This window comes from Ochlerotatus camptorhynchus, unplaced genomic scaffold (assembly GCF_037179485.1).
Source record: "Ochlerotatus camptorhynchus isolate MF236.1 unplaced genomic scaffold, CSIRO-AGI_Acam_v1.1 ptg000535l, whole genome shotgun sequence".
NCBI lineage: Eukaryota > Metazoa > Arthropoda > Insecta > Diptera > Culicidae > Ochlerotatus > Ochlerotatus camptorhynchus.
Genome location: NW_027041018.1, coordinates 117,533 through 142,472, shown reverse-complemented (window position 1 = coordinate 142,472; position 24,940 = coordinate 117,533). Strand labels below are relative to the sequence as shown.

Sequence of the window (24,940 nt, the reverse complement as noted above, 5' to 3'; positions counted from 1 at the left end):
TCGATAATACTATAACTCGATGGTTCCAATATCGAATTGTAGAGAGTTCGCTGTATTTACAACTTTTTTTTTTGTAATCTGCGTTGGACTGTGATATTATATTGCTTATTAGTTGGTTTCCTTTTTTAATTTGCCTTATTATTTCTTACTTTAGTAGAATATTACTTACTACTGTTCTTATCTCTGATTTAACAAATAGGTTTCATCACAATCAATGTTTTCGTATATATTTTAAGTAGAATTATGACTTCAGTTCTGCTTTTATATTCGGCAAGACATTACCCATAGTTTGAAGACTACTCATACAACTACCAATATTGTCTCAATAGTCCTTTTATTCGTCAACTTATCTGATTTTTTTTAAATCTTAGTAAGTATAGTACAATTGAATTTGTGCTGTTCACACTGGGATACGCATAAATTATTACGTTTTTAAATATTCTTTTAAAATAAAGCATTACGGATGTTTTAAGCGCATTGTAAATTGAGAGAAAGATATTAAGCAGCTGCATAGGTTATACATTTGATAGCATCGTTGCATATAACAATAGCAGTCCAATATTTTCATTATTGTATTTTTTTTCTATTAGTATACTGCCGCTATTCGCATAACAGTCCCATGTCCTATGGATTTCCTATCTACATAGGACTGTTATGCGAATAGCGACAGTATACTTCGTGCATTGGATAAACGGCAGTCTTGCTGCTAATGCTTTTGGTCGATGATTATTTCGTCGCCAGATCGAATATTGTAACTGTATAGCCTTTTGTGGGGGTACTTCATCTCTTCCAGTCCCTGTAGGTCGCGCAAATCCTGATCAACATAAAACAGACGCATCTTTGATGCTGGAAGTCCAACGATTCTTTCCAAACGGGTCTTTAGATCCACTACGGTTCTGTATAATGAAGATAAATTTATTGAGTCAATTGTCTTATCTCTTATGTTGTCTATAAACTACAGGATATTAGTATAAGGACAGTTTAAACAGCATATGGCGCCTCCCAATTTAATGAATCGTAGAGATTATAAATCATTTTTGTTTAGATTATGAATCATCATGTAAATGATTAACTCCACATACAGATTTGTATAGCATCCTTGTATATCCAGAGGGGAAAAAACACATTTCCAATTATATCTCCTACGCACATCGGTTCTTTCTTCTGTTGTGCAAATACTGGTTTCCGGATGTTAAATCGCTTCTACACTGTATCAAATTCTGGATTTTACTGGTGATGTAAACGTCCATTAGGTTTGGCACAGTCGGGGTTAACCTCAATCTGATGACAGTTCAGTGGTACTGTTTACGTGGACTTAGTTGATTTTTTCTTGGGTAGATTTTCTCTATTGTTTTTTAAGACTGCAGTGAGATGTAAACCACATGTCTGCATTGTCCACGAGCAACATCCTTTCACCGCGCTGTTCCTCGACAATTTGCAAGTTAAAATTCGGAATTTCCAGAACATTTTTTTTTCGAAAGAAAAAAACGACTAAGTGCTTGTAAACTGTACCACTGAGTTTTTAAAACGGTTCAGCCGATTAACACTGATTTCATTCGTGACGTCACGCTGCAGAATATAATTAGATTTTGTATTTTCTGACCTTAGTTGAAACATACAACAATAAAACATTAATTTTACCTCAAAGTATTTAATGTAATACCGTCCTGATTCATATTTCGAACACTTTAAGCATGTGCTGAAAACGGACATATAATGTATGGTAACACATTATTTAGTTTTATTTCTTCGATACATTACATAAGTATCCTTAAACTAAGCTATCTGCACATTTAGAAATTATTATCGACTTCAGTATTTTTCTACCGAACTTTCAACAGCTGAACGTTCAGTAAAACTTTGACTCTCATTTCTAAAGCTGTTTCACTTAATTTTAATTCCAAAACACTGTCAGCCTTGCATAAATATTCGAGTCTTGCCATTGTGATGAAGTTTTCTTTGTTTTGAAGCCTTAAAGCCTTAAATGCCTGATTTTTTCCGAGCAGTTCAGCTATAGAGGTAACTTTAAGACCAGAAGGTCCCGAAGAAACGAGCTCAAGTTTTTGGCTCAGCTCTGGTACTATCTTCGGTCCCAAGCTAATCTATGCACCCCTCGAAACATATGAAAATCCACTAACCCCTCATTTTATCTGTCAAACTAGAGTCGGTGTATAATGAGTCACGCCAAGAGTGAAGCCAAGTCTATACCTATTGAACTGTAAAACCGGCTACCTATCGTGCAAAGTAAACAAACATTACGATGTTATGAAAGATCCACGAAAGGTATTGCAATAAAATATAAAATATAATCGAAGAAATGATCATAAACACGCAACGAGCATTAAATTGTCATGGGATACGTTTGGTAACGATCAGTAATGAGAATTTCTTTTTTTTTTTTTGTTAAGTTGATTGGAAAAAAAATCACTGATATAATGATTTACAACAGCTGTTATTTTTTTTTTGCTTGCTAGAAGTCATTTGAAGTTGATGTAGCAGTCCTCTTTTGCCAAGTGTAAAGAAAGAGAATCTTTCGAAAACCGTGATGCGAGTTCAACTGGTTTTCTCTTGGCGTGACTCATTATACACCGACTCTATTCCAACCCAGAGTAAAATGCAAATTTTTTGTCAGCCTGCCGTAGATTTAAAAAACTAACGATCAAACTGACGTTTGTCAGAAAACAAGCAGATCAAATCTTGATACCCGTTCCAGGTTGGAACTGAATAATAAACGAATTCACTTCAAGTCTTGAGTACATGCGGTTAAAGTGACGAATCACTTTATCTCAATTATATCCCATAAGCTTTTTAAAGGCTACACGCTTACTTCAGCTTACTCACCGCGTGAGCCGATCGTATACTTAATTTCGTCTGATACATAAGGTTGTCAAAATCTGAGTAAACGATAATTGTCAAACTGAGCAAAAACCACTCAGTCAGCTAAATCCGGGACTTAGAAAAATTGCTAGCCGTGCCTGAGCAAACGCTCTAAGAAACGGCGAAATTATTGTTAACACCGGCCGAAATGTATTAAGGTAAGTAGGAATTGCATGCGGAGACGGTTTTCAGGCGTCATCAGCTCAAGTTAAATGAATCTGGAACAGGTAATTTTCATTTTTTTTATCAAGACAAATAAAAAAAGAAATTTCCCGGCCGAAAATATCACAGAGTGGTTTTGACTCACTGAACGAGAACGTCGTTTACTCAAAAGTGAGTAAAAGTGCGCCTACTCACTTTTGAGTAGCCATACTTCCCGCTGAAATGAGCATGTTCGACTCAATTTGGAGTTGTTGCGAGTTACCGTGTACAAAGTTAATTGGATTATCTCAAATCGACCACTGTTTTCAAGCTATAACATTTTTCGCAATGTAGGAATTACCTACGATATGATTTGCTGTTTTACTCTCAGCTTCCAGCTCGCCATCATGAAAATTTTGTAGAATATGATGATATCAGTAAACTGCTTCACTTCGAATTATTATTTATTCAATTGATAGTCAATTATTTGAAATTGACCAAAATCTGGGTAATTAAGATTTGTTTGTAAATTATTAGAACATTTTCTACACCTTAGCTTCAGCCAGTGTTTATTTTTAATGCTAACCCACAGGGAGAAATGGTGTTTTAATTTTTCGGTATAAAAAAAAAAGAATTTTCTTGTAAAAATCTTAATGATACAATGATAAATTTTAAAGCTCAAGCTTATGTGACTAACTGATGTTGAAAAGTAATCCAAACAGTGGCACAATTCTGCAAAAAAAAATACGGTCAAAATGTTTTTCTCTCTATTAGAGACGATTTTTAAGCAGGTAGTCCTGAAAAAATCCAATTACTTTTATCTCTTTAGGGTTAAGTTGTAGAAACTTGATGTCATCAGTAAAATTTCTTAAAATGCATTGATCTGAAACTTTATCCAAGACATGCACCCATTATCTCGGGACTTTAAAAAGTGAATTTGCATGTGTAATGCTAGCAGAATGATAATTCAGGTTTTTATATCTTAATGATATAGAATAAAAATGTAAGAAACTTCTTCAAAGACACCCAGAATCTATAAGATCAAAAGGAGAGAAAAACCATTTAACTATCTTTGTTCATAATTGTGCCACTGTGCGCTAAAGAGGAGGGTCAGTATCTTAAACTCAAACTACCGTCCCCACGCATCATGTGGGCTAAATGACTAAGGTGAATGCTCTTTTGAGTTTTTTTTATTTATAATGTATATTTTTATAAGCTGAAAAATAGAAGAGAGTATTAAACACGAGTTCCTACCTATATACATCCACAGTGCGCTCTTCGCTTGTCTCTCCGTATGTAAAGGTGATTTTTACTCTTCTTTCTGGCCTTAAATCGATGTTTACCAATGGGTCTAATTTACCGTGCACAGCCACTAATTCAAAGTATCTAAAATTGTTTTGATAATCAAGCCATTTTTTATAAACTTAAAAAATCTCATAAATAAATAAGTACCTCTCGGGTCGATCGCTTTCCGGCTTGTCGAGGTAATATCGAATAAATGATCGTTCTGCATCTTCACGTTCAACGGAACCGATCACGTCCCCTCCGTTCAGTATGTTGATCTTCGGTAGCCTGGCAATCAACAGCTGCCGTCGTTCATGCTCAGTTGAGTCACATTTATCCCACAATGGCCAGCACTGAGATGGATTCGCATTCATTGTGATTAATGTAAATCCAATTATCGTTAGACCCTAATTACCTGCACACGGAGATGTTTCAAGGCAGGAAACCGTGCTAATCGATCGATGTCGTCCCATGAATCGATTTTAGCGTTGCTCAAATTCAGCAGTGTCAAATTCCTGCAGGCCAAAATAGAAAACGTTAGAAATCAATTAATTGATCAACCATGGTGGTAATAATATATGACACGAACTTGAAATGTTCATGGCTTTCCGTTTTTGTAGACTGGGAAGACGTTGAACTGCTTTGCTCCTCTTCGCTGTTATCAGGTGGGCATAGTGAGCTATGAAAACATATCAAATTTCAAAGTGTGAACGAAATCTATCATTACTGTAAACTTACTCAATCGGACAATCCGCTAGCACTAGAGCTTCCAGATTTGGAAACAATCGTCCAACTCTGCATATTTCGCTCCACTCACTGATACGGTTTCCGGTGAGATGCAGTTTCTTGACACCTGGATGCGCCTCGGTTTTCTTGTATAGAGAACTTTCAGAAGCGCTACGCTTTTGACCTCGACTAGATTGGATTTGCTCATGCGGGCATTGACAAGTTGTTTCATCACAGCTCGTTTCGTCAGCTGTTTCAGTTTCGTAACCATCATCCACTATGGTATCAATCAGCACGTGTGTATACTCATTCAAACTAAGATGGAGCTCCTCAAGAACTGGAAGCAATCGTAGTAGGGTCTCGACGCCATACCATTCCAGTTTTGTATTGTTTAGCACCAGGCTGCGGAGTCGATCCATTTTACAAGGGGGCGAAATTTCGATAGGACCACCCAGCCGATTCAGGCTCAGATTAACAAACTCTACACGGGGCATATGTGAAAGTATTCCAAAGACCTAAAATAGCAGAAATTCGATGGTATCATGTATAAATCAACATTGGTTCAATCATACCTCATCCCAATTCTCCAGTTTGTTTTGGGCAAGGTCCAGCTCCTTGACGGTGCAACATTTTCGGCGCAAGTCCTCTGGTTCACCCGCCTTGTCGATATTGCAATCGTTTAGGATTAGTAGCTCTGGTACGCTGTTTTGTAAAGCAAGTATATTCGATATTAAGAGTTATATATTAGACCTGTTCATTTTAACAGAAATGTTCGGGATGCACCGGGTCAACCGTGATTACTGTTCGTTGTGTTAATTTGAACTTCTGTGCAATTTTTCAGCAAAATCGGTGATGATTTAGAGGTGCTTCAAGTTAATTTTATGTTTTTATGTAATTTACGCCTTATAATATTTGTATTTCGAGATTGAAACAACGAAAACTACTGTAACAACTTTCATAGCGAAGCTAATGTGTTATGTACCAACTTTGTGACTAAAGGTGATTTTATTGAAGTTTAACTTAGTTTCATGCTCGAAGATATCTTAAAAGTGAAGAATTTTAAAGTATTTGTTCAACGAACTTTTCTCCCATATGATATAAAAATGTGTAGTCTACGGCATAATGTTTCTTATACTGCTCTAGAAATTTCATTCCAACATAGTTTTCGTGTAGATTCCATAGATTGAGAGATAAAAATCAGAAAAGAGGCCGTTATAGCTAAAATTCACAAGACAACAGAGCCAATCAAAGTTTCAATTAGATTGACAGAACATAGTTGCATTGCTTTTCAATGACAACCGATGACTGTTTCATTGATAGATCTAGAGTAACATTTGAAATGAGCCTATGTCCAAAACATAAACATACCAGAAAATTTTTAAATTTTTCCGCCACTATTCAATTCATATTTAAGAACATTGAAGTATTTTAGGCATTTATATTGTTCACAATAACAATAGTAACGGTATCTCAGTATACAAAATTCAAAATATGCGAAAAGCTTTCAAAAATATATGAAAATCGATAACAATATAATTTCATAAATTAATAAGCCTTTTTGTGAATCTTTTAGTGGATGGGCCCTTTTTGTTAAGCCGTTGTGCTTGCCATCAGAAATGGTACGTCCTTTGCTAAGCCTTTTCACAACGTCAAATAAATTCAAAATAAATCATCTTCCCTGTCTCAAGCAGTAGGACCTAGCTTTGGTTTGAAAATTTTCAATCATCGGCCCTTCTACAATTTAGTTGATTGCTGAATTTATGTATGGGCCCAAATTAGGGGCATTTAGGCCGACATTACATGCATTTCCCCTATATATATATACATATATATCTTACTATATGAATGATTAGTACATAGTTTAGTTATAGTTATTTTAATAAGATTAAATATGTCAAGAGTTCAGCCTATAATTTGAAGTGTAAAATTCATGCAATAATGAGGCTCATAGGTATAAATCATCACAATGTTCAAAGTTAGTATCGTTTTGTAAACCTCACATCGTATTTATAAATAATAAAATTGTTAATTGCTTTCCTTCATGAAAATTCCAGAAAATAATACTTTTTAGCAGATGCGTCTGCTCGTCTGATGCGAAGAGGAGCTGATAAAATCGAGAAAGCACTGTAAGCTAAACCATTTTCATTGCCAGACCAGTTTTCTCTGACATTGGGTTTAAAGGTCTACTGAATGATTCACAGAATGATGACAGAATATCTGTAGAAATTCTTTATGATTTATATAGGTTATTTATACAAGTGTAAGTCCTACATGATATTTCGAAGCTTTCGAATGCATTTACGATACAACAATAGCCTTACTAAATGCGATACGTTCTTACAAAAAACGTGCAAGTCAGCCTGCAGTACTTCAGAATTCCAACTCCAAGACACTTTGAACAACTAAAGGTCTGATTTGGAATCATACAGTAGATAAAAAATTGTTCATCTTGAATTTCAGGCAGCAGGAGCTTTTATTTTGGAGAATCTGAATTACTCTGAAATGTAGGCATTGTAGAACTTCTTTATTACTTTTAATACATCAGGACATTGTATAAGGTTTTGTTGAGCCTGTAGAAAATCAACGTCTAAACTTCAGGATGCTTTGAAGAACCTGAAAGCCCCGTAACGTGGGTAGATCACCTTTTAGTGGTACGTTACGGGATTTAAGATCTACCACTGATTCCTAGTCCTGACTACTTCAAACTAGGGGAACAGGATTTTTCAGTAATCCAAGGAACAGATCTTAGTCCTTGTTACTTTTTATGTCTTTTTGAAAGTGACAAGACTCGGCTTTGTATACCGAGGATGATCTTGAAACAAGGAAAAAAAATGAATTAGTTGTCTTCATCTATGTGATTCCTAATCTTCTATTCGTTGTTCCCTAGTTTGACGTGGTTAAGACTAGGGTTCTGATGCATGGTCATTATCGGTGTCCTTAATTTTGTTGCTAAGGAATCCAATTTTGACTGACAAAGGGGCGCGCCTTTGGAGGGTGTTTCAACACTCCGAAGGGTATAAATAGCGGGACCTTTCAATTAAAGTCGGATCCTTGTGAAAAATGCAAGAGTGGCAACAGTAAAAAAATCGAATACTTCATCATTTCTCAATAGTGATGGAGTAATACCAACAATCAATACGAAACTAACGATTTAAAATTGGCTCACTACTTGACTAGCCTATTGGTCCCAAGCAAACGATTAACGTATCCCATTCTAGTCGAAATGTTTGTTTTGATTCGCTATGAAAGTTTGACAGATAAAATGAGGGGTTATTGGTTTTTCCTATGTTTCGAGGGGTGAATCGATTAGCTTGGGACCGAAGAGGGTACCAGAGCTGAGCCAAAAAGTTGAGCACGTTATTTCGGGACCTTCTAGTCTTAGAGTTACCTCTATGATACAACTATGCTTTAGTTGATTCAAGAAAACTATTGTTAGGAAAGCAAAATTTTACAATGTTTATTAAACGAATTGCTCTTCATTATCGACATATTAAGGAAGTTTGTTTTGCTTCTTTATCGATCTCAAAAAACACAACTGCAAAATCATAAAAAGTGAACAAGAACATTCAACTTAGATTTGAACAGTGTTCATCTGCGTGAGAATCAGCTATCTTATCGCCTGCTCTACGCATCACAAGTTAAAAGTATGTGGATTTATGATGATCGCTTGAAACCAAATTATAAAAATAAATAACATTTGACGGTTGTTATAATTGATTAAAGTTATAGTTGAATTGAGTATAAGATGAACAGTTGAATCTATTAGGTAGATATGATTGAGTTGACGGTCAAATTAATGTTGGAATAACTATAGGTTTCTTTCAAAAAACAATATTTTTCCATGTGAAACTATTAGGATTGTCATCTTAACTTAACGAATTTGTTCTCCGTGCACTGCCAGCCAGATTGATGCGATCCCTCTGTCCTTTTTATTCCACGATTGCTACTGTCAAATCGAACAATCAGAAACTGGCTCGGATTTGACAACAAATTGGCTTGAAATCGCTACCCGATTGCCAAGTCCCGTCTCAGGTCACGTCTTCCTTGAGAAGGGAAGTAAAGTCGTTGGTACCGAGCCCATGTGTGTTGTTGAATGGGTACGATATCCTACGCAGGTGTGGAAACTGCCTCCCTGCACATTCGATTGCCGTCAATGGATGGCAATCGATGTCCCCCAGTGATTGCCACTAGATTGCGGAACAGAGACCGACGTTAAATAAAGGAATGACAAATCAGTACACTTTTCAGCAAACTAATGCTGATGAAACTTCCAATAATTCGAACTTCTGTCAAAATGGCAGGATTTTACTGAATCAAACACTTAAAACCCTATAAGTTTTGCCTTGTTGAATTTTCAATAATCACCGAAGAGATTTCCGGATCAGACATTCATTGCGTTACGATTTTGCTCCATGCCAATAAACCCATTCTAAATCAGGCTCTGATCTTTCTCCCAACATGTGTGCTCATTTGGATGTAACCTCATACTACACTGGCCTTTTGAAGTTTATTTGGGAAGCACTATAGGAAAAAAGTCCTAGCTTTCTTTCCTAATAATCTCCGACCAGATTACCGAATTTACCGGATTTCTTAATTGTAAGGAACTCTCCACATTTTACGTGGACAGTTTTTGAGAGGTTTCAGACTTCGTGGACAATCATCCATACAAATTGTTGAACATTATCGGCGTACACATTCACCAACCCCCCTCTCCCTCTAAACTGTTCACTGTTGGAAAACCCCCAAGTGGTTCCATTTCCTGTTTAGTACATTTTAAATCAGCTCATGGACCTTCTTATATTCTAGTAGGGGTTACCTCGAAAGTTTTGCCCAACAAGAATCACAAAACCGGTATTTATGCTAGACAGCATTGCCGAGCCAATTGATTATTTGACCGCATTTTGGATTTCGCTTTGCGTATGCATTGATATTGTTGATATCTCGATGGGGCCAACATCATCGTGTCTGGTCGAATATACTGCGACCGTATACCTATTGTAGGGTAGGATAGTTTAAAACGCACCCCTGGGGTAAAATGGCCCCGCGTTGTTTTTAATAGATTTCCGATTGTTAATTCGTGAGTTTAACAAGCAGTATTGCTAGTTCCGTACTTGAACTAGAATTGTGACACATATCAATTCCCAGCATTAGTAATGGGAAAGCATCCAAAAACCGCGTGGGGCCATTTGACCCAAGGGTGCATTATGGACTGTTTTCCCCTACTCCATGTTGGTTTGTTGTGTCGTAGCCATGAGAAATATTAACCCTACCAAACAATCGTAGTGTTTTGAGTGCTTGATCATGACAGTATACCTGTACTGTACATATGTACCTACTGTAATTGTATGCTGGTGTGGTTGCGGCGGCTCTCAAAACAGTACGAGCAAAACAAAACGCAAAAACTATGATATAATAGCCGTCTATCATTAGCGGCCCACCAAACGCGATTCGCGAACGAGGTAATTGTGTTAGTGGATCTAGTCGACTATGTACACTATTAGAATCGGCAGCGAGCTGAGCCAATCCTCGTCGAATGGTCGCATTCTTTATCCGCTAATGATTTCACTTTTTTACACGTTCGTACCAATACAGTGCGCTATGAAATACATTCTGTCGTTCTTTTTTTGTGATATTGTAAGGTCATTTAATGGTATATTTATTTTTGTTAGTTAGTTCAAGGTTGTCATATGTTCCGAAGGAAATAGCATTCATTATGGCTTACCTCAACCTAGGTGGCAATTTGGGCACAAATATCGATACGAGCGTCTCGTCCAATTTGGCTTTCTGGGCTCCGAGACCGTATTTTTCTTCCAAGGCTTCCAGTAGAGTCGGCATTTTTGCTGTAAAAAGAAGAACGACCGAAAAAATTGTTTGAAATTGAATTAACTGTGACGAATGGTCAGCTCATTTAGACAGAGACATACTGCCTTGAAATCAAACATTGGAGACCTTCAGCATGAATGATTTTGCGGTTTCTATGCGAACATGCTATAGTCGCCAGATTGAAGTTTTTCTGTAGATTATTGCTGCCTGGCTGAATTTTCCTAAAGCAAAACAGTATGCACATCAATTAATGTTCAATACGAATTTAATTTTCTCAGTTACAACTTTGCTGAAGACCACTTTTAGATTGATTGGTCAAGTTTGAGATCGATTTCATAATACACCTTACCTTAGTATACATGAATGGCTATGGAAATGCAATATTAATTCGATTAAATGCTCCATAAACCTGCTTCTTTACTGCGGAGCTTCTAAGATTTACTATCCTGCCAGTGTTAGTCAGAGGAGTGGAGCAACGGTAAGCGTCTAGAAACGAGCTTCCATAAGAAGCTTCTTTCTTTTTTTTTTTCCTAGGGTTTGTTTTTTCCGTCGATCTTGTTTTCCGTGCTGAGCACCAATGCTACCGACGTGCCAGGAAATCAGCTCCCACACCTGGACCCTACCTATCGACCCATCAACTCATGAACCGGGGACCAACGGCTTTACTTCCCATCCGAAGGAAGGCGTGATCAGAGATGCCTCAGAACATCCCGGCGGCGCCGACTTAGAAGCTTCTTTCAGAATCTTCTATCGAAGCTTCGTTTAGAAGCTTATCCTAGACGCTTGACGCTTGGCATCGCTTGGCAAATATCGATTATGCTCCATCCAGCTATATCGATTCCAAATCAGGCCCTGATAATTTTCCCAAAATTTGAGGTCATATGGATGTGAACTCATACTGCACTGGCATAGGCAATTTTCTCAAGCCTTCCATACATTTTGCCTAAAAGATTTTTTTTTCTGATATTATCGAATAATCAGATATTATGATAATATTTTGTTTGTGTAAGCAACAAGAAAAGTTTGTGAAGTTTGTATTTGACTAATACCTGCCGATTTTGCTACGTGAGAGTCGCAATAAGCGATTTTGTCATTTATCTCACCCACTCTTCGCTCTTCACGCTTCGCGAAGAGGCGATCAGAGAATCGCTTATTGTGACTCTGTCAAAGCTAAATTTGCAGGTTTTATTTGTCCAATTGTTTTATTATTTACACATACAAAATATCATCATAACAGCTTATGATCCCATAATTATATACATAGGGGAAATGACGGCTTCGGCATGACAAACTATTTTCGGCAACACAAATTGAAACACTATTTTCACTGGATTTTCTTACGAAAACACTTCGCTGAATGCATGCAAACGATTCTTTATGCTTTCAGCTTCACTTTGACTATATTTTTACCACTGAGAAAATGCAATCTAGCAAGGTTTTCTTGAAATGCAACACACGCACTACAAATTGTAGCTGATTTCGAGTTGCCGATAATAGAACAGCAGATTTACATGCAGTTCAAATGGAACGGTTGCCGAAGAAAAACTGATTGCCGACAATACTCGCTCTCACTAGAGAAGATTGGAGCTATGTAAAAGCGTTTCAAAACAGTTTTTGACAATTCTTTCGACTGAAATTGTTAGAGCAGCTGGCAGCAAAAGATTGTAAACAAACCAATACTGCATATGTGTGCGTTCCTTAGAGAAAAAGGCTATAGAAAGAAGGTCGCTGCTAAGGTTGCCGAGAATACGTAAATTCCCCTACAACATTATTTAAGTCAAAATGAATGGGATGCACCCTGTTCTCAGGTGTACCCAAATGAACTAACATTTCTTGGGATAATGATCATAACCTGATTTAGAAGCGATTCATTTGGGTGAGGGATAATCGAAATTTTGAACCACCCTGGATTCATAGTTACAGCTTAATATAGAGCTTTTAAGTTATACGCCCATATTCTCGTTTTCGTTCGAACCGTATTTTCCATACAAAAAAAAGTTACTTCTAAACAATATGACATCCGACAAAAAGTTGTAGCACAAATATAAGTTTCTCAAGGAAAAATATACAAAGAAATACTTTTTTGTTAATTTGAGGAAAAATCCAAAATAGTGATATATTTTTTTCCAAAAATTCTTGTTCTACGATTTGTGTTAATTTTGAAGTATCCAAGGTTTTAAATATTTCAATAGTTTGTATTTTTATGAGCTTTAAAAAAATATCATAAATATTCAAAAAGGACATTTTTTATGTTTTTAACACTTTTTTCGATTTTATTTCTCAAAATAAATAAAAATGTTGAGTAAAGTTTACTCAAGGAAAAGGACACACATGGTTTTTCAAGTTCCGTATCTTTGGAAAATTCTGGGATCCCTTAAATATGCGCCTTCTCAGCAATCAAAATAAATCTTCTTAGTGACAAAAACATGCGATGATACTGATACTGGTCTCAACCTTTTCTTATTTACAATTTCAAAAGCGAGATTAATAACCGTCAACAAGAAGAGCTTAGGGCCAGAATGTGATGTGGTACATCTTACATCCCGTAACGTACCTCGAAAAGGTGATCTACCCATGTTTACGATTCATGGATAGTGATTTATTCACGGATATTTGGTTTTAATAAGAACTACATCATCGACTCACCAGTGCTCAATAACTATTTCTCTGAGTTCCCAGAATTAGCAGCCAAAAATAATAAAAAAAAACTAGTTGCCATTGGTCCCCCACTACTACGGTGCTGACAAAAACTACTTTACATTGTTAAACCTCTTTTCCTTGACGAAGAGCAACTGAATATTTGATGAAAATGAGTTTCTTACGATTTTTGTAGAGTAGTAGAGAACCTTCGCAAAATTCCAAATTGAACTATGTTAAAGTGATCCGATGAACCATTAAACATATCCGGATCACCCATATAAATGAACCGGTTCTGAATCGTTCACCTAAGTGATCCGTTTTTCTCATCTATAATTTCAATCAATCAAATAAATTAAAAACTCAAAAAGTACATATCAAGTTATCCATGTTACAGTATTAAGTTTGAGCAACAATACAGCAATTTCCACAGCACGAAAGGAAACGTGGTTCAAGATTGGTTCATCGCCAGGGCATATTTTATTTGTTTGCCGGAGGTGGATGATAATTGCAAAAGTTGTCTCACCTCGAAAAGCATTTACTAACGTAAATGCAGCAGTGAACCGTACTAATCTTACATGCGAAAAAAGCAACATGGAGGTGGCCGAAAAAGTCTGTGAAACATTGCTGCTGCGCTCTGATGTGAATTGGCGCGCGGTGGTACGATCGTTTTTGCTGTTATTTTTCATTTTATAGTGATTGTGAGCTTTTCATGTACAATTGCGCGCTAACCTTGAACAACGGAACGAGAGGAACATAGTGCGTTGTCTGTTTGCTGTTGCAGGTTCCTTTCAGTTTGGCTTTTATTTACAAACTTTGGTCGATCACTTTGTGTGTATGCGCAATGAAGCTGATTACTATACTACTCTTTGCCCAGCGATCGTCTGGGTTAGCCTTTATTTATTGATCAATATACTCCTAGAACCTAGATGCCTTATCATGATTTCAAATATATTCGGGACCTGACAGGTCAAACAAGACACCTCTCATGTCAAAATAATCTTATGCGAAAATGTTCAGCAAAATCAATGAAGGGGCTTAAAGAAAGAAAAAAAAAAAACATTTTTTGATCGTATGTGTATTCTACTAAGAAACCAATTTATTACTTTCTGATGGTTATAGTTAATTTAATATGATGTTTGGGTTATTTCAGGCTTAAAACTACTGTATATACTAGGGGCTGAACCAGGAGGCAGGTCACCTTGGCTGAATATATCAACATATTTTTTGATATGTTCCCTTTCTTGACTAAGGCTTAAAACCAAAAATATCCATAGAAAAAAAAAATTGAATAAAAGCTCGATCTTTTACATGAACTAGTTTATGAAAAAAAAAACTTAAGGGGTCATGTCTACCTGCAGATATTCAATAAATGATTTTTTTTTAATGGTACAAATCGAAGGTTTATAAATTTAAGATTATTTTCCCAAAATTTCAAGATGATACAATACAAATTGACGAGTTATGCGACTTAGCGGAGTCCCATGTCCATGACATTGTTAATAAAACATAAAACTTTAGACGCAATTATCTCTAAAGCTCATTTTCAAAGTAGATTAATGTATTTTTATCAAACATTGTTTCAGAAATATGGAAGATCCACATTTTTTTAAATGTTTGAAATATTAATCACTTAGTTAAGCAGTATTAAGGGGCTGTCCAGGCATGGAAAATCATTTGCATTCATTTCGTGAATTCATTTACATTCATTTGCCCCTAACTTTTTTCATCAACAGAATTCCGCAAAATAGTCTATGAAACATTAGTAGGTTTTATTATTAGCTACAACTTTTAGTAGCAACTTAAATCCGTATCTCTTATGTATGACGAATTAGAGCGAACAGAAGTCACTACTGTTTTTCAGTGAATGTATTTTACATTCACTGAAAAACTGTAACAACTTCTGCCCGTTCTAATTCGTGATGCATAAGAGATACAGATTTGCGTAATGAGCAAAAGTTGTAGCTAATAACAAAACCTACAAAAGCTCTGTACATCTTTTTGCGGAATACTGTTGATGAAAAAAGTTAGAGGCAAATGAATGTAAATAATTGCATGAAATGAATGTAAATGATTTTCTATGCCTGGGGCTGTCCATATACTAAGTGGACAGTTTAGGGTGAGGGCGGGCAAATGGCAAATTTCCAAAAATACAAATTTTTGAAAATTTATAATGGTGATTGTCCACGCGTGGGAGTGGGGGTCTAAAACAGCTCAAAACATGTCCTCGTGGTATATAGACGGTCATTAGATGTTATGATGATATTTTGTACGTGCAAGAGTTACAAGAAGAGGTTGTAAAGTATGTGTTTGTCAGATACAACCTGTCAATTTTGCTTTCAGAGAGTTAAAATCATCGATTTCGTGATTCACTCACAGTGGGTCGAAGCAACCATATTTTTTATCAAATATTAAATTGCATATATTTTATCAAATGTTAAATTCAGATATTTTAATCTGTAATAAGCGTGCTCAAACCATTCAAGACTACAATCAAGTAAAATATCCATTATCACCATCGTGTGGAACATATTTTTCAGTGTTACAACAATTATTAAAAAGTCACTGACTCGGCGTAATTTTAATTTCGTTCCGTCTTGAACGGTAGTTTGACGCACAAGGTAATACCGATTCTCTCCAGCTGGGTGAAGAGCTAGCACGGAGAGGTAAACTTCCACTTGACGCAATTCCTATTCCTGGTGGCTTAAGGCAGTACCTACATCGGTTCGGACACGCAACGTCACCCCTCTGCACGGAGTGTGGAATGTGGAGGAATCACCGGAGCACGTAGTCTTTAACTGTCCTAGATTTGAAGCAGTGTGAAGGGAGGTGCCTGTCCTTAATGCAGAGAATATTGTTGATGACATGTGTCTAGAGGACAGCACCTGGAATGCCGTCAGCAGGGCAGTCGCTCAAATACTGTCGGAGCTACAGAGAAAGTCGAGAAACGATCAGGTTGGTTTGATGAGTAAATATCTCACACACCGGGACCAGACCTGTATGCGTATCGTACTGGCAAGATTGCTGCATTTGATCACAGGAGAGCAATAACCCAACAACTTTTTGAAACTTCCCCCAAACACAAAACAATTATTACAATCCTTTAAATTTGTCGAACCTCTTAACGGAATCCCTTTATAAAGAGCTTTGAGTGGGTTGGTTTATTTCCTTTAAATTCCGTTATAATTGCTTATCTTTTGACAGATACGCGTATTTCGTCTACTACTTGCAGACTTCATCAGTGCCAAGTACTCAACACCAACAGTGATGTTGAGTACTTGGCACTGATGAAGTCTGCAAGTAGTAGACGAAACACGCGTATCTGTTAAAAGACAAGCAATTATAAGGAATTTAAACGAAATAAACCAACCCACTCAAAGCTCTTCAATTATTACAATTTTCTAACAGCCTAGATTTCAATATTACAGAAACACGTATGGTGTAAATGAGAAATGATAACAGAGACCTATTCAAAATAATTAATCAATTACTGTATTATGCTTGTAACATCAAAATCAACACAAACATATTGAGAAATGTTCAGAAAATGTATGTGAAGTGAATACACGGATAATTTGCTGCTGGGAACGCCTTATAACATAATCATGCAAAATAATAAAATAAGGTACCATCATAGGAAATAATTGGGCACATCATTACAAAGGCATATTAAGACACAATACTTTCTAATAATGGTAAACTCCAACTGGTATTATCCTTGGATTAAATCCCGATCAAGACTGTCCGGCTGCTTTGATGTCGACATCATAGTTAATCAATACGATTATATGCACGGGATTGAAACTTAATCCGAGTTGGAGCTTAACGCCATAAGAGCGGATAAATCCTGGGATGTTCATTAACTACATATACCATTTTCGAGAGGTCTTAGACCCCCTCCCTCAACATGCGTAGACAATCGCCAATTTTTTTTTTTAATTTGCGGGCCGTAGACACTTATGAACCTAATTAACATTCTTTAATCGACCGATAGGCCTATTATATCTTATAAGAAGGGGACTTTAATCCAATATCTATTTACAAGAAAAGTCTTCATGTGATAAGGGTAAGTTTTGTATATGATCAAAAACACAATTGTTTGTGTTTGTATATGATCAAAAACACAACCGATGGCTGCTTATTGGGCACAGCATATTAAACATTTTATTTTGGACACAGCATATTAAGCAACATCTACCCTATATAAATATTGTGAGTGAACAGAAAGTGTTGGTGGAAATATTAATAAAATCATAACTGCCCCATATGAATAGGAAATCAAGCATATATGGGACAATTATCCTTTTATGGGCAGTGCAGAGGTTGAGAAAAATATCCAGCACTAGCAAAATATTGTCCAATTTAAAAGTGTCACAGTTCCTTTCATTATTAATGAATTATGATGTAACTGGAAGCATGCCCCGTAATGTGGGTAGATCACTTTTCCGTGGTACGTTACTGGATGTAAGATCTACCACCGATCTACCACTAGTCTTGACTACTTCAAAGTACACTCATAAAATTCGACACATTTTTATTTGCGAATTTCCATGTAAAATTCCACATGATTTTCATGTGTCCACACATAAACTGAAACCACTCAGAAGTACACATGAAATTTATGAGTCAAATTTATAGTATGTGTGGTTACACATGAATTTTATGTGTACACATAAGAAGTATATGTGCCCGACACATATATATCATTTGTTTATCACATTGCAAAAATTCATGTGTGAGACACATAAAAATAATCATTGAATTTTTATTAGTGTAGTATATTTCAGTAATCAAAGGAACGCATCTAAGTCTTGTTACTTTTTATGCCTTGTTGATAGTGACAATACTCGGCTTTGTCAACCGAGGGTGAACTTGAAACAAGGAAAAAAAACGAGTTAGTTAGACTTCATCTATGTGATACCTAATTTTCTATTCGTTTTTCCCTAGTTTGAAGTAAAGCCCTACAGTAAAAGTATGGACGACTGTCACCACAAAACTGAAAAAAGCTGTTCCAATCGAGCAAAGCGGTGCATTTTGACGGTTCGATTGGAACAACTTATGACAGACGTCCATACTTTTACTGTAGGGCTTTAGTTTGAAGTGGTTAAGTCTAGGGTTCTGATGCATGGTCATTATCGGTGTCATTGCATATTTTTGTTACTAAGGAATCCAATTTTAACTGACAAAGGGGCACGCCTTTGAAGGGTGCTCTCACTCTGACGCTTACCACTACACCACCGGCGCCGTTAATCTTCAGCCTCGACATAATTTAGAAATGCTGTTATAAAGGGTTAAGCGGAAGATGTGTAATGACTTTACTTGATACGTCTGTCATAATGCTTAATTTTAAATTAGTAATTTATTATGTTAGCATCAACACGCGACCCTGAAATCATTTTTGCAGTAATCATAATAAAAAAAATGACATATTTAAACTGTTGCATTCATAAATCGAATCCAGCGTTATGTAGGAATTTGTCCACAAGTAAAGTTATTCGCTCAATCATCAACTGGTACCAGTTGTTTATTGAACTTTTGCATTAATCTTGATCTTCTTCAACAGGAAACGCACAAAATTACTATATTTGTCATTTTGAACTTTGCTGACCTTCAGTAGCGACAGGCTATGAGTTATTGTGCTACAACACAGCGGAAACCAGACGATGTCTGTTGGAGAGTAAAGCCTTTGCTCTGTGTTTGCAGTATGTCCCAGCCTCAACACCCTTAGACAATTACAGTGATGTCTCGATTTTATTAACACGTACCCAATGCCTTTGATTCGAAAATACACGTCGCTGTTTGAGTCGCTATTAAATGTAAGCATTTATACTACAAACAATTTGAGAACAACAATCTTTGATAAAATCGGAACATCACTGTATACGAGCGACAACGTGTGGTAAAAGGAGACTACGCTGGCCAATGAGTTGTTGTGATTATCGATCCGTTTACTCCTTCTATGGGACGAGACAAAACAAAGAGGTTTTTTTCCAACGAACGAAGAGTGTTGTAGTACGAAATCGCTGTTCCGCTTCTGCGCAGTTTATATCGTAAACTTGGGTTTTATGGATATTACGAGTGATTATAAATTACATGACGAAAGATAAAGGAAACGAAGCAGCAAGCAGTTAGCAGCTATTCTAAATCATGGTTTCTGTATTTATTTATTCGTTCGATGTTGTAGCTTTATAGAAATCAGCTGTCCGGTTTGGTTGTCTGAGTGCACGAGCCCGCTGGTGAATAGACAACGCTAAGTATGACTAGTGCGTGGTTAGGGTGGTGTATCGGGCGTGTGTTGTGTTATTAACTTTATAATTTTTTCATTGATAGATATTGTTTTTAATATTAACTATTTTGTGTTGAAATTTTCCAAATTTTTGCAACCAACACCTAGAATTTTGGAATTAAATATGGAACATGCGATGTGTCTTGTGGTAGAATAGTTCAGGCATAACATTTGATAACGGCACAAAAGCATTTGTAAACAAACCTTAGGCCCTTTACACGCGAACCAAAGTACGCCCACGCAAACCAACAACATCATCGCATAGGGGCAACTATCACCTTTCCGTAAGTGGTATTGGTTTGCGTGGGCGTACTTTAGTTCGCGTCTAAAGGGCCTTAGAATGTTTGTTTACAAATGCTTTTGTGCCGTTATCAAATATTATGCCTGAGTTGACATCCAGTTGATATAGCATTTGGTTTTCGTTTATGACTAATAGGCTTTTGAGAATAGAAATCTGTATTTTCAAGTTCAGTAGTATACAATGCTGAATGCCGTATATATAAAATTCGTAGGAATAATTCAAGGATACAGTGCAAATGTAAACCTGTGACTGTAAAATGAGCTACTTTAATTGAAACCATCGTGAACCACCCTGATGAATAATATCGTACACACGGTGGTACTTAAAGCTTACTCGAAGCGAGAACAAACTGGCGTATTCATCATGTGTCTGTATCTACCGTATCTACCGACAGCCTGCTACCACCTAACTAGAGACGTTGCTAAGAAGGTGGCTAACGTAACAACAAAGAAACTTTTTCATAGCATTTGATGGATGCACGCGCGTCGCGTCGTAGTGGTTACTGGTCTCTGTTATTCCAAAGCTGGTAGTTGGTCGCGTTGGTGATATACACAATAATATTCAATGCACAATGAGCATGTTGGATACACGTAATGAACAAATGAGATTGTACCCCTTTCCAGCAATATATTTCCATTGAAAATATTTCGCTAGATCAAAAGTTTGTCTGATGAATGAAAAATATAATACGTACTGACTGAACGCAGCAACATCGTCATGACGAAAACTGGTTTTTCATTGTGATATTAGTCAATCAGCACGTGTGTGTATATATAACTACCAAATCTTTGATTGGTAAAGTGCTGTTTTCTTTTTTAATTACCTTCAGATTGGGATTGTCTATCCAGCAACGAGAAATATTCGAATAGAAGATGCGTTTATCATTGAAATAATCATCCACTGTCGTCAATACAGATGACACCTGAACGTATTTCTATTTACTGGTAGTAGCTGTAAGAGCAAAGGCGAACAGCTTCAGCTGTTGAACGATTTTCTCCTCTTTATTCTGTACTAGTCTAGCACTGTGTTTATTTTCATACTAAATGCTTGTATATCATTGAAAACGCTAGGGTGATTTCACTTTTTTTTTCAATTGCGCGGTATTTTGACGATATGGTGCTACTTTTCGAGTTTCTCACAGATGTTCACTCTCGTTTCGACAAGTGGTTATAGGTCGCCTTATTCTACTCATCAAATTCACAGTTTATTTATACCTCGATGTGCTTGGTTAACATTGAAACTCTTATTCGTTTCGTAACATCACAGATTTTGCTTGTTTACGTCTGACAAAAATAGAAATACCACAGTCATAAACTCACTCACTGTAGGTCAAGATTTACATATTTTTCCTTGCTTATTCTGCTCGTTTTCCTCCGAGAACAAACCTTAGATTCTCTTTCGATCACTTTTCCCAGCAATCCACACCAGAGATGCAAGGTCAACACTTTGAAAACACAAAACTTTTTTTTAATGATTTTTTGCTTTCTTTGCTGTGAACCGGATTCCGTGGGTGTGTGGATATTTACACCGTCGTTGTTGGCCCCAAAACAAGCTTTGTTCCGTCAGTGATACAATACTGTTTGCAATTTTCCAGGCAAGTTACTTCTAAATCGCGCGCACATCTTGCCTAGTACGCGAGCAGAGAGAAAATAAGCACCGAAGCCACGAGTTTCGCTATTCGACCGAGACACCAAGCGTATGTACGAGTATCGACTACGGACGCGACGCAAATTACACGAGAGGTGAGAAAAAAGTAAATAAACAATGTTTGCTCGTGTTCTCCTTTGTGTATCGACAAAAATCATATGGAAAACTCGTTTCCATGAAATTGCTAGTATAGGTTTCATTGTCGGTTGTGACACTGTCTAATCTAAGATCCTATTTATTTAACTATATATTTAAGGTATTTAACTATGCTACTAATTGATCGTTAAAATATCAACTTCGGAAAAAATAAAAATGATCGAAATTACGTATAGCGACTATAGAGATTGCTAAAGTATGATTGTGTCAGTGATTTGTTATCATCGGGAAAATTTTCCGCTATGAAGTTTTTTTGACGTAGGACTACGTCTTTAATTTTAAATGGGGTACACTTTGTGAAAACCGAGAATGGAACATGTAACAAAATTATTAAAGATTTTAAACGCTAATAACTCAGTTGCACCTGAACCAATTTCAATCATTTTTTCACCAATCGATCAGAAATATTTCTACGCATCTGTCAAATTTGAAACTTTATCATTTTCAGAATGTCACTATTGAAAATTTCACGAATGTGCAACTGTTGCTATGATAATAAAAATAATCACCGATTGCCTGAGAAATGTGATTTCCCTTACACAGATTTCAAAGCTGTATTCCATCCGGTCTCACCAAACGGTGTCTATTCACCGCGCGGTGAGTGGTGGTGTTCTCCAGTACACAACAAAAGGCACAAGAAGGAGGAAGAAGCCGCACGGCTATTGATCGAAATCAGTACCTCTTCGTGAGTCACTGTAGGCCATCTATGCCAAGCGCGTCATACTAAAGAGTATAAACAGAGAGAACCCCACCCAAATTCCTATTGCTACACAAAACGCAAGCTCCTGCTGCAGTTAACAAATAAGGTTTATTATATAAGACCACGTAGTCCTACGCCACCATTGCGTACAACCCCATAGTGCTGTCCCTTGTAGTTTTTCCGATGAAAACATTTTGCGTATAGGTATACGTGACGTAGTGTGCGTACGATAAACGTCAGAAATCTTTATACTCCCTCCTCTGCGTTGACAATCATCCAAACACACACACTTAAACAGAGACCCTGAGTTCGGTAAAAAAATTACCGTCTAAGATCGGTAATGCTAAAAATTACAGATGTTTCGGTATTTTCTCGCTTTATTGCTGAAAACTGTAAATGAAATGACCGAATTTCGGTAATTTTATTTTAATTTACCGAAAACGGTAAACATTTTTACCGGCAGGTCTGTAAATCAGCTTCATCACTGACTTCGGTGAAATATTTTACTGAAGTTTCGGTAAACAAAGCGTTCCGTTACTGAGTTCGGTAACGGTCTAGGTAAACGTCAAATCCACCATATTGTTATTTTCGATCGACATTAAAAGCGTTCGTGCTTGTGCAACACCAAGATGAGCAAATCGTAGATATTTTCCGTAAATAATTAATTTTCGTTATCTAAATAAATACCGATTACAGATAGCCGATGTTATTGCTTGTTTTTTTTTTCTGTCGGTCCAAGTTCCATTCCCGTTGGCGACGATCTTCCAATGCTTCCAAAACTTAAGTTTTCAGATAGTCGCCAACGGTTTGTTCATTGGTGGTGTAATTTGCAACACTAGCTTATTGATCACGGCTGCAGCCAAATTTTTGCATGGGTTGCAGTGACCACCAACAATATTACAGCAAATTACAGTTGAGTCGGTGACCTTTTTATAAAATTACAAATCACTCGGTAATTTTCGATTTGCATATCGTCCTCAAAATTACAGTTCTCCGGTAAAGTCGACTACAAATCAAGCAATGCACATTGCACATCGGTAAATGTTACCGATCGTTCGGTGAATTTGACAGCTAATTTTGCTGATCCAGTTTACAGATCTTTCGGTAATGTTCTCGATTACCGAAAACATTACCGACCGTTCAGCTGTTGAGAATTCGGTAAATGAATTACTGAAGTCGGTGATTTTTTCTAAGTGTGCATCTTTGAAAATATGTATGAACCGCAGTGCTGTAAGTTATCAAAATCAATTCAACATTTTTGATGAAAATGTGAAAAGCAGCTATTAGATATGAAAGGGACCTCCTTCGAATGGGTGATATCAGTTTGCTTAGTCATTTGAGGAAGGCACACACTTAAAATTTTTCGCCGAGATTCCAACAGCCGAGCAGTTTTGCAATTTGTTTTGCTGAGATTCAGTAAAACAATTGCCGAGACTCAGCTAACAAATAACTTTTTGCTGAGATATCAGCTAACAAACAGATATTTTGCAGAGATATCAGCAAAAGTAAATGCCGAGGTAATCGGCTGTTGGAGATTTTACCGAGCTAGATTAAGTGTGCATGGATCATTCTCATTTGAGAAACGCATGATATACACTAAGGTTATTTCACAGATTTCTGTAAAATTTTACCGAAATCTCAACAGCTGAACGTTCGGTAAACAATTTTACAGATTTTCTGTAATTATTTACAGATATCTGTGAAAAGTTCACAGATATTTGTGAAAAATTACAGAAAATTTGCGAAACTGTTTACCGAACGTTCAGCTGTTGAGATTTCGGTAAAATTTTACAGATTTCTGTAAAAAATTCTAAGTGTGTATCATTCAATGGATCACATCATTCGAGCAGTTTAAAATGACGTTATCATAAAACTGCTCGACAATATGTAACCTACACTCTAATACCCCGGACAGACTATGGCTTATATCATGTAATATAGGCTGTCTTGCAATGAGCACTCATACATAGGATTTCCAGTGAAAACTAGATATATGAGTGCTCATTGCAAGACAGCCTATATTACATGATATAAGCCATAGTCTGTCCGGGGTATAACGGAGATCTGGTCGAAAAAGCTAAGCCAACCCGACATCAACCTGATTTCTACCAAACCCCAACCCGATGTTGACCCGACATTGACCCGACATACACCCTAAATTGACCCATCATTAACCCGATATTAGGTCAACATCGACCTTAAATTTGCCTTACATTGATCCGACATCGGGTCGACATGTCTGTTCGCTGCTGCTGCATTTTGCTGGGTTTCTTCCATACTCTACTGTCGTGTATCAAATGATAGTGAATGATTCAAATGACAGTGACGATGAGGTTCGATTGAGAAAAGGGCTCTTCGGAAC

General features: G+C 36.8%; 1 protein-coding gene across 4 annotated transcripts; it reads right to left on the bottom strand.

The window, feature by feature from the left end:
* Positions 1–116: 116 nt before the first annotated feature.
* Positions 117–21,772, bottom strand: mlt (tubulin folding cofactor E like protein mlt). Of its 4 annotated transcripts, none has more exons than XM_065236198.1 (9): positions 20,899–21,772; positions 10,751–10,868; positions 5,601–5,730; positions 5,041–5,543; positions 4,892–4,981; positions 4,718–4,817; positions 4,471–4,655; positions 4,273–4,404; positions 117–896 (listed from the first exon to the last, which is right to left on the bottom strand). In XM_065236198.1, exons 2-9 carry the CDS (start codon positions 10,861–10,863, stop codon positions 707–709), a joined length of 1,443 nt encoding a protein of 480 aa, XP_065092270.1. In that variant the 5' UTR covers positions 10,864–10,868; positions 20,899–21,772; the 3' UTR covers positions 117–706. The 4 variants fall into 4 exon arrangements, with proteins under 4 accessions (XP_065092270.1, XP_065092271.1, XP_065092272.1 ...); XM_065236199.1 differs by having other exon boundaries at positions 21,399–21,772; XM_065236200.1 differs by having other exon boundaries at positions 21,461–21,772.
* Between the last annotated feature and the right edge of the window lie 3,168 nt (positions 21,773–24,940).

Coding starts and splice junctions, on each gene's coding strand:
- mlt (XM_065236197.1), bottom strand. CDS start 20,794: ATGACGATGTTGCTGCGTTCAGTCA. Junction 10,869..20,769: donor GATGTTGCTGCGTTCAGTCA/GTACGTATTATA, acceptor TTCTTTTTACAG/CAAAAATGCCGACTCTACTG. Junction 897..4,272: donor CGCACTGTGGATGTATATAG/GTAGGAACTCGT, acceptor TTCATTATACAG/AACCGTAGTGGATCTAAAGA.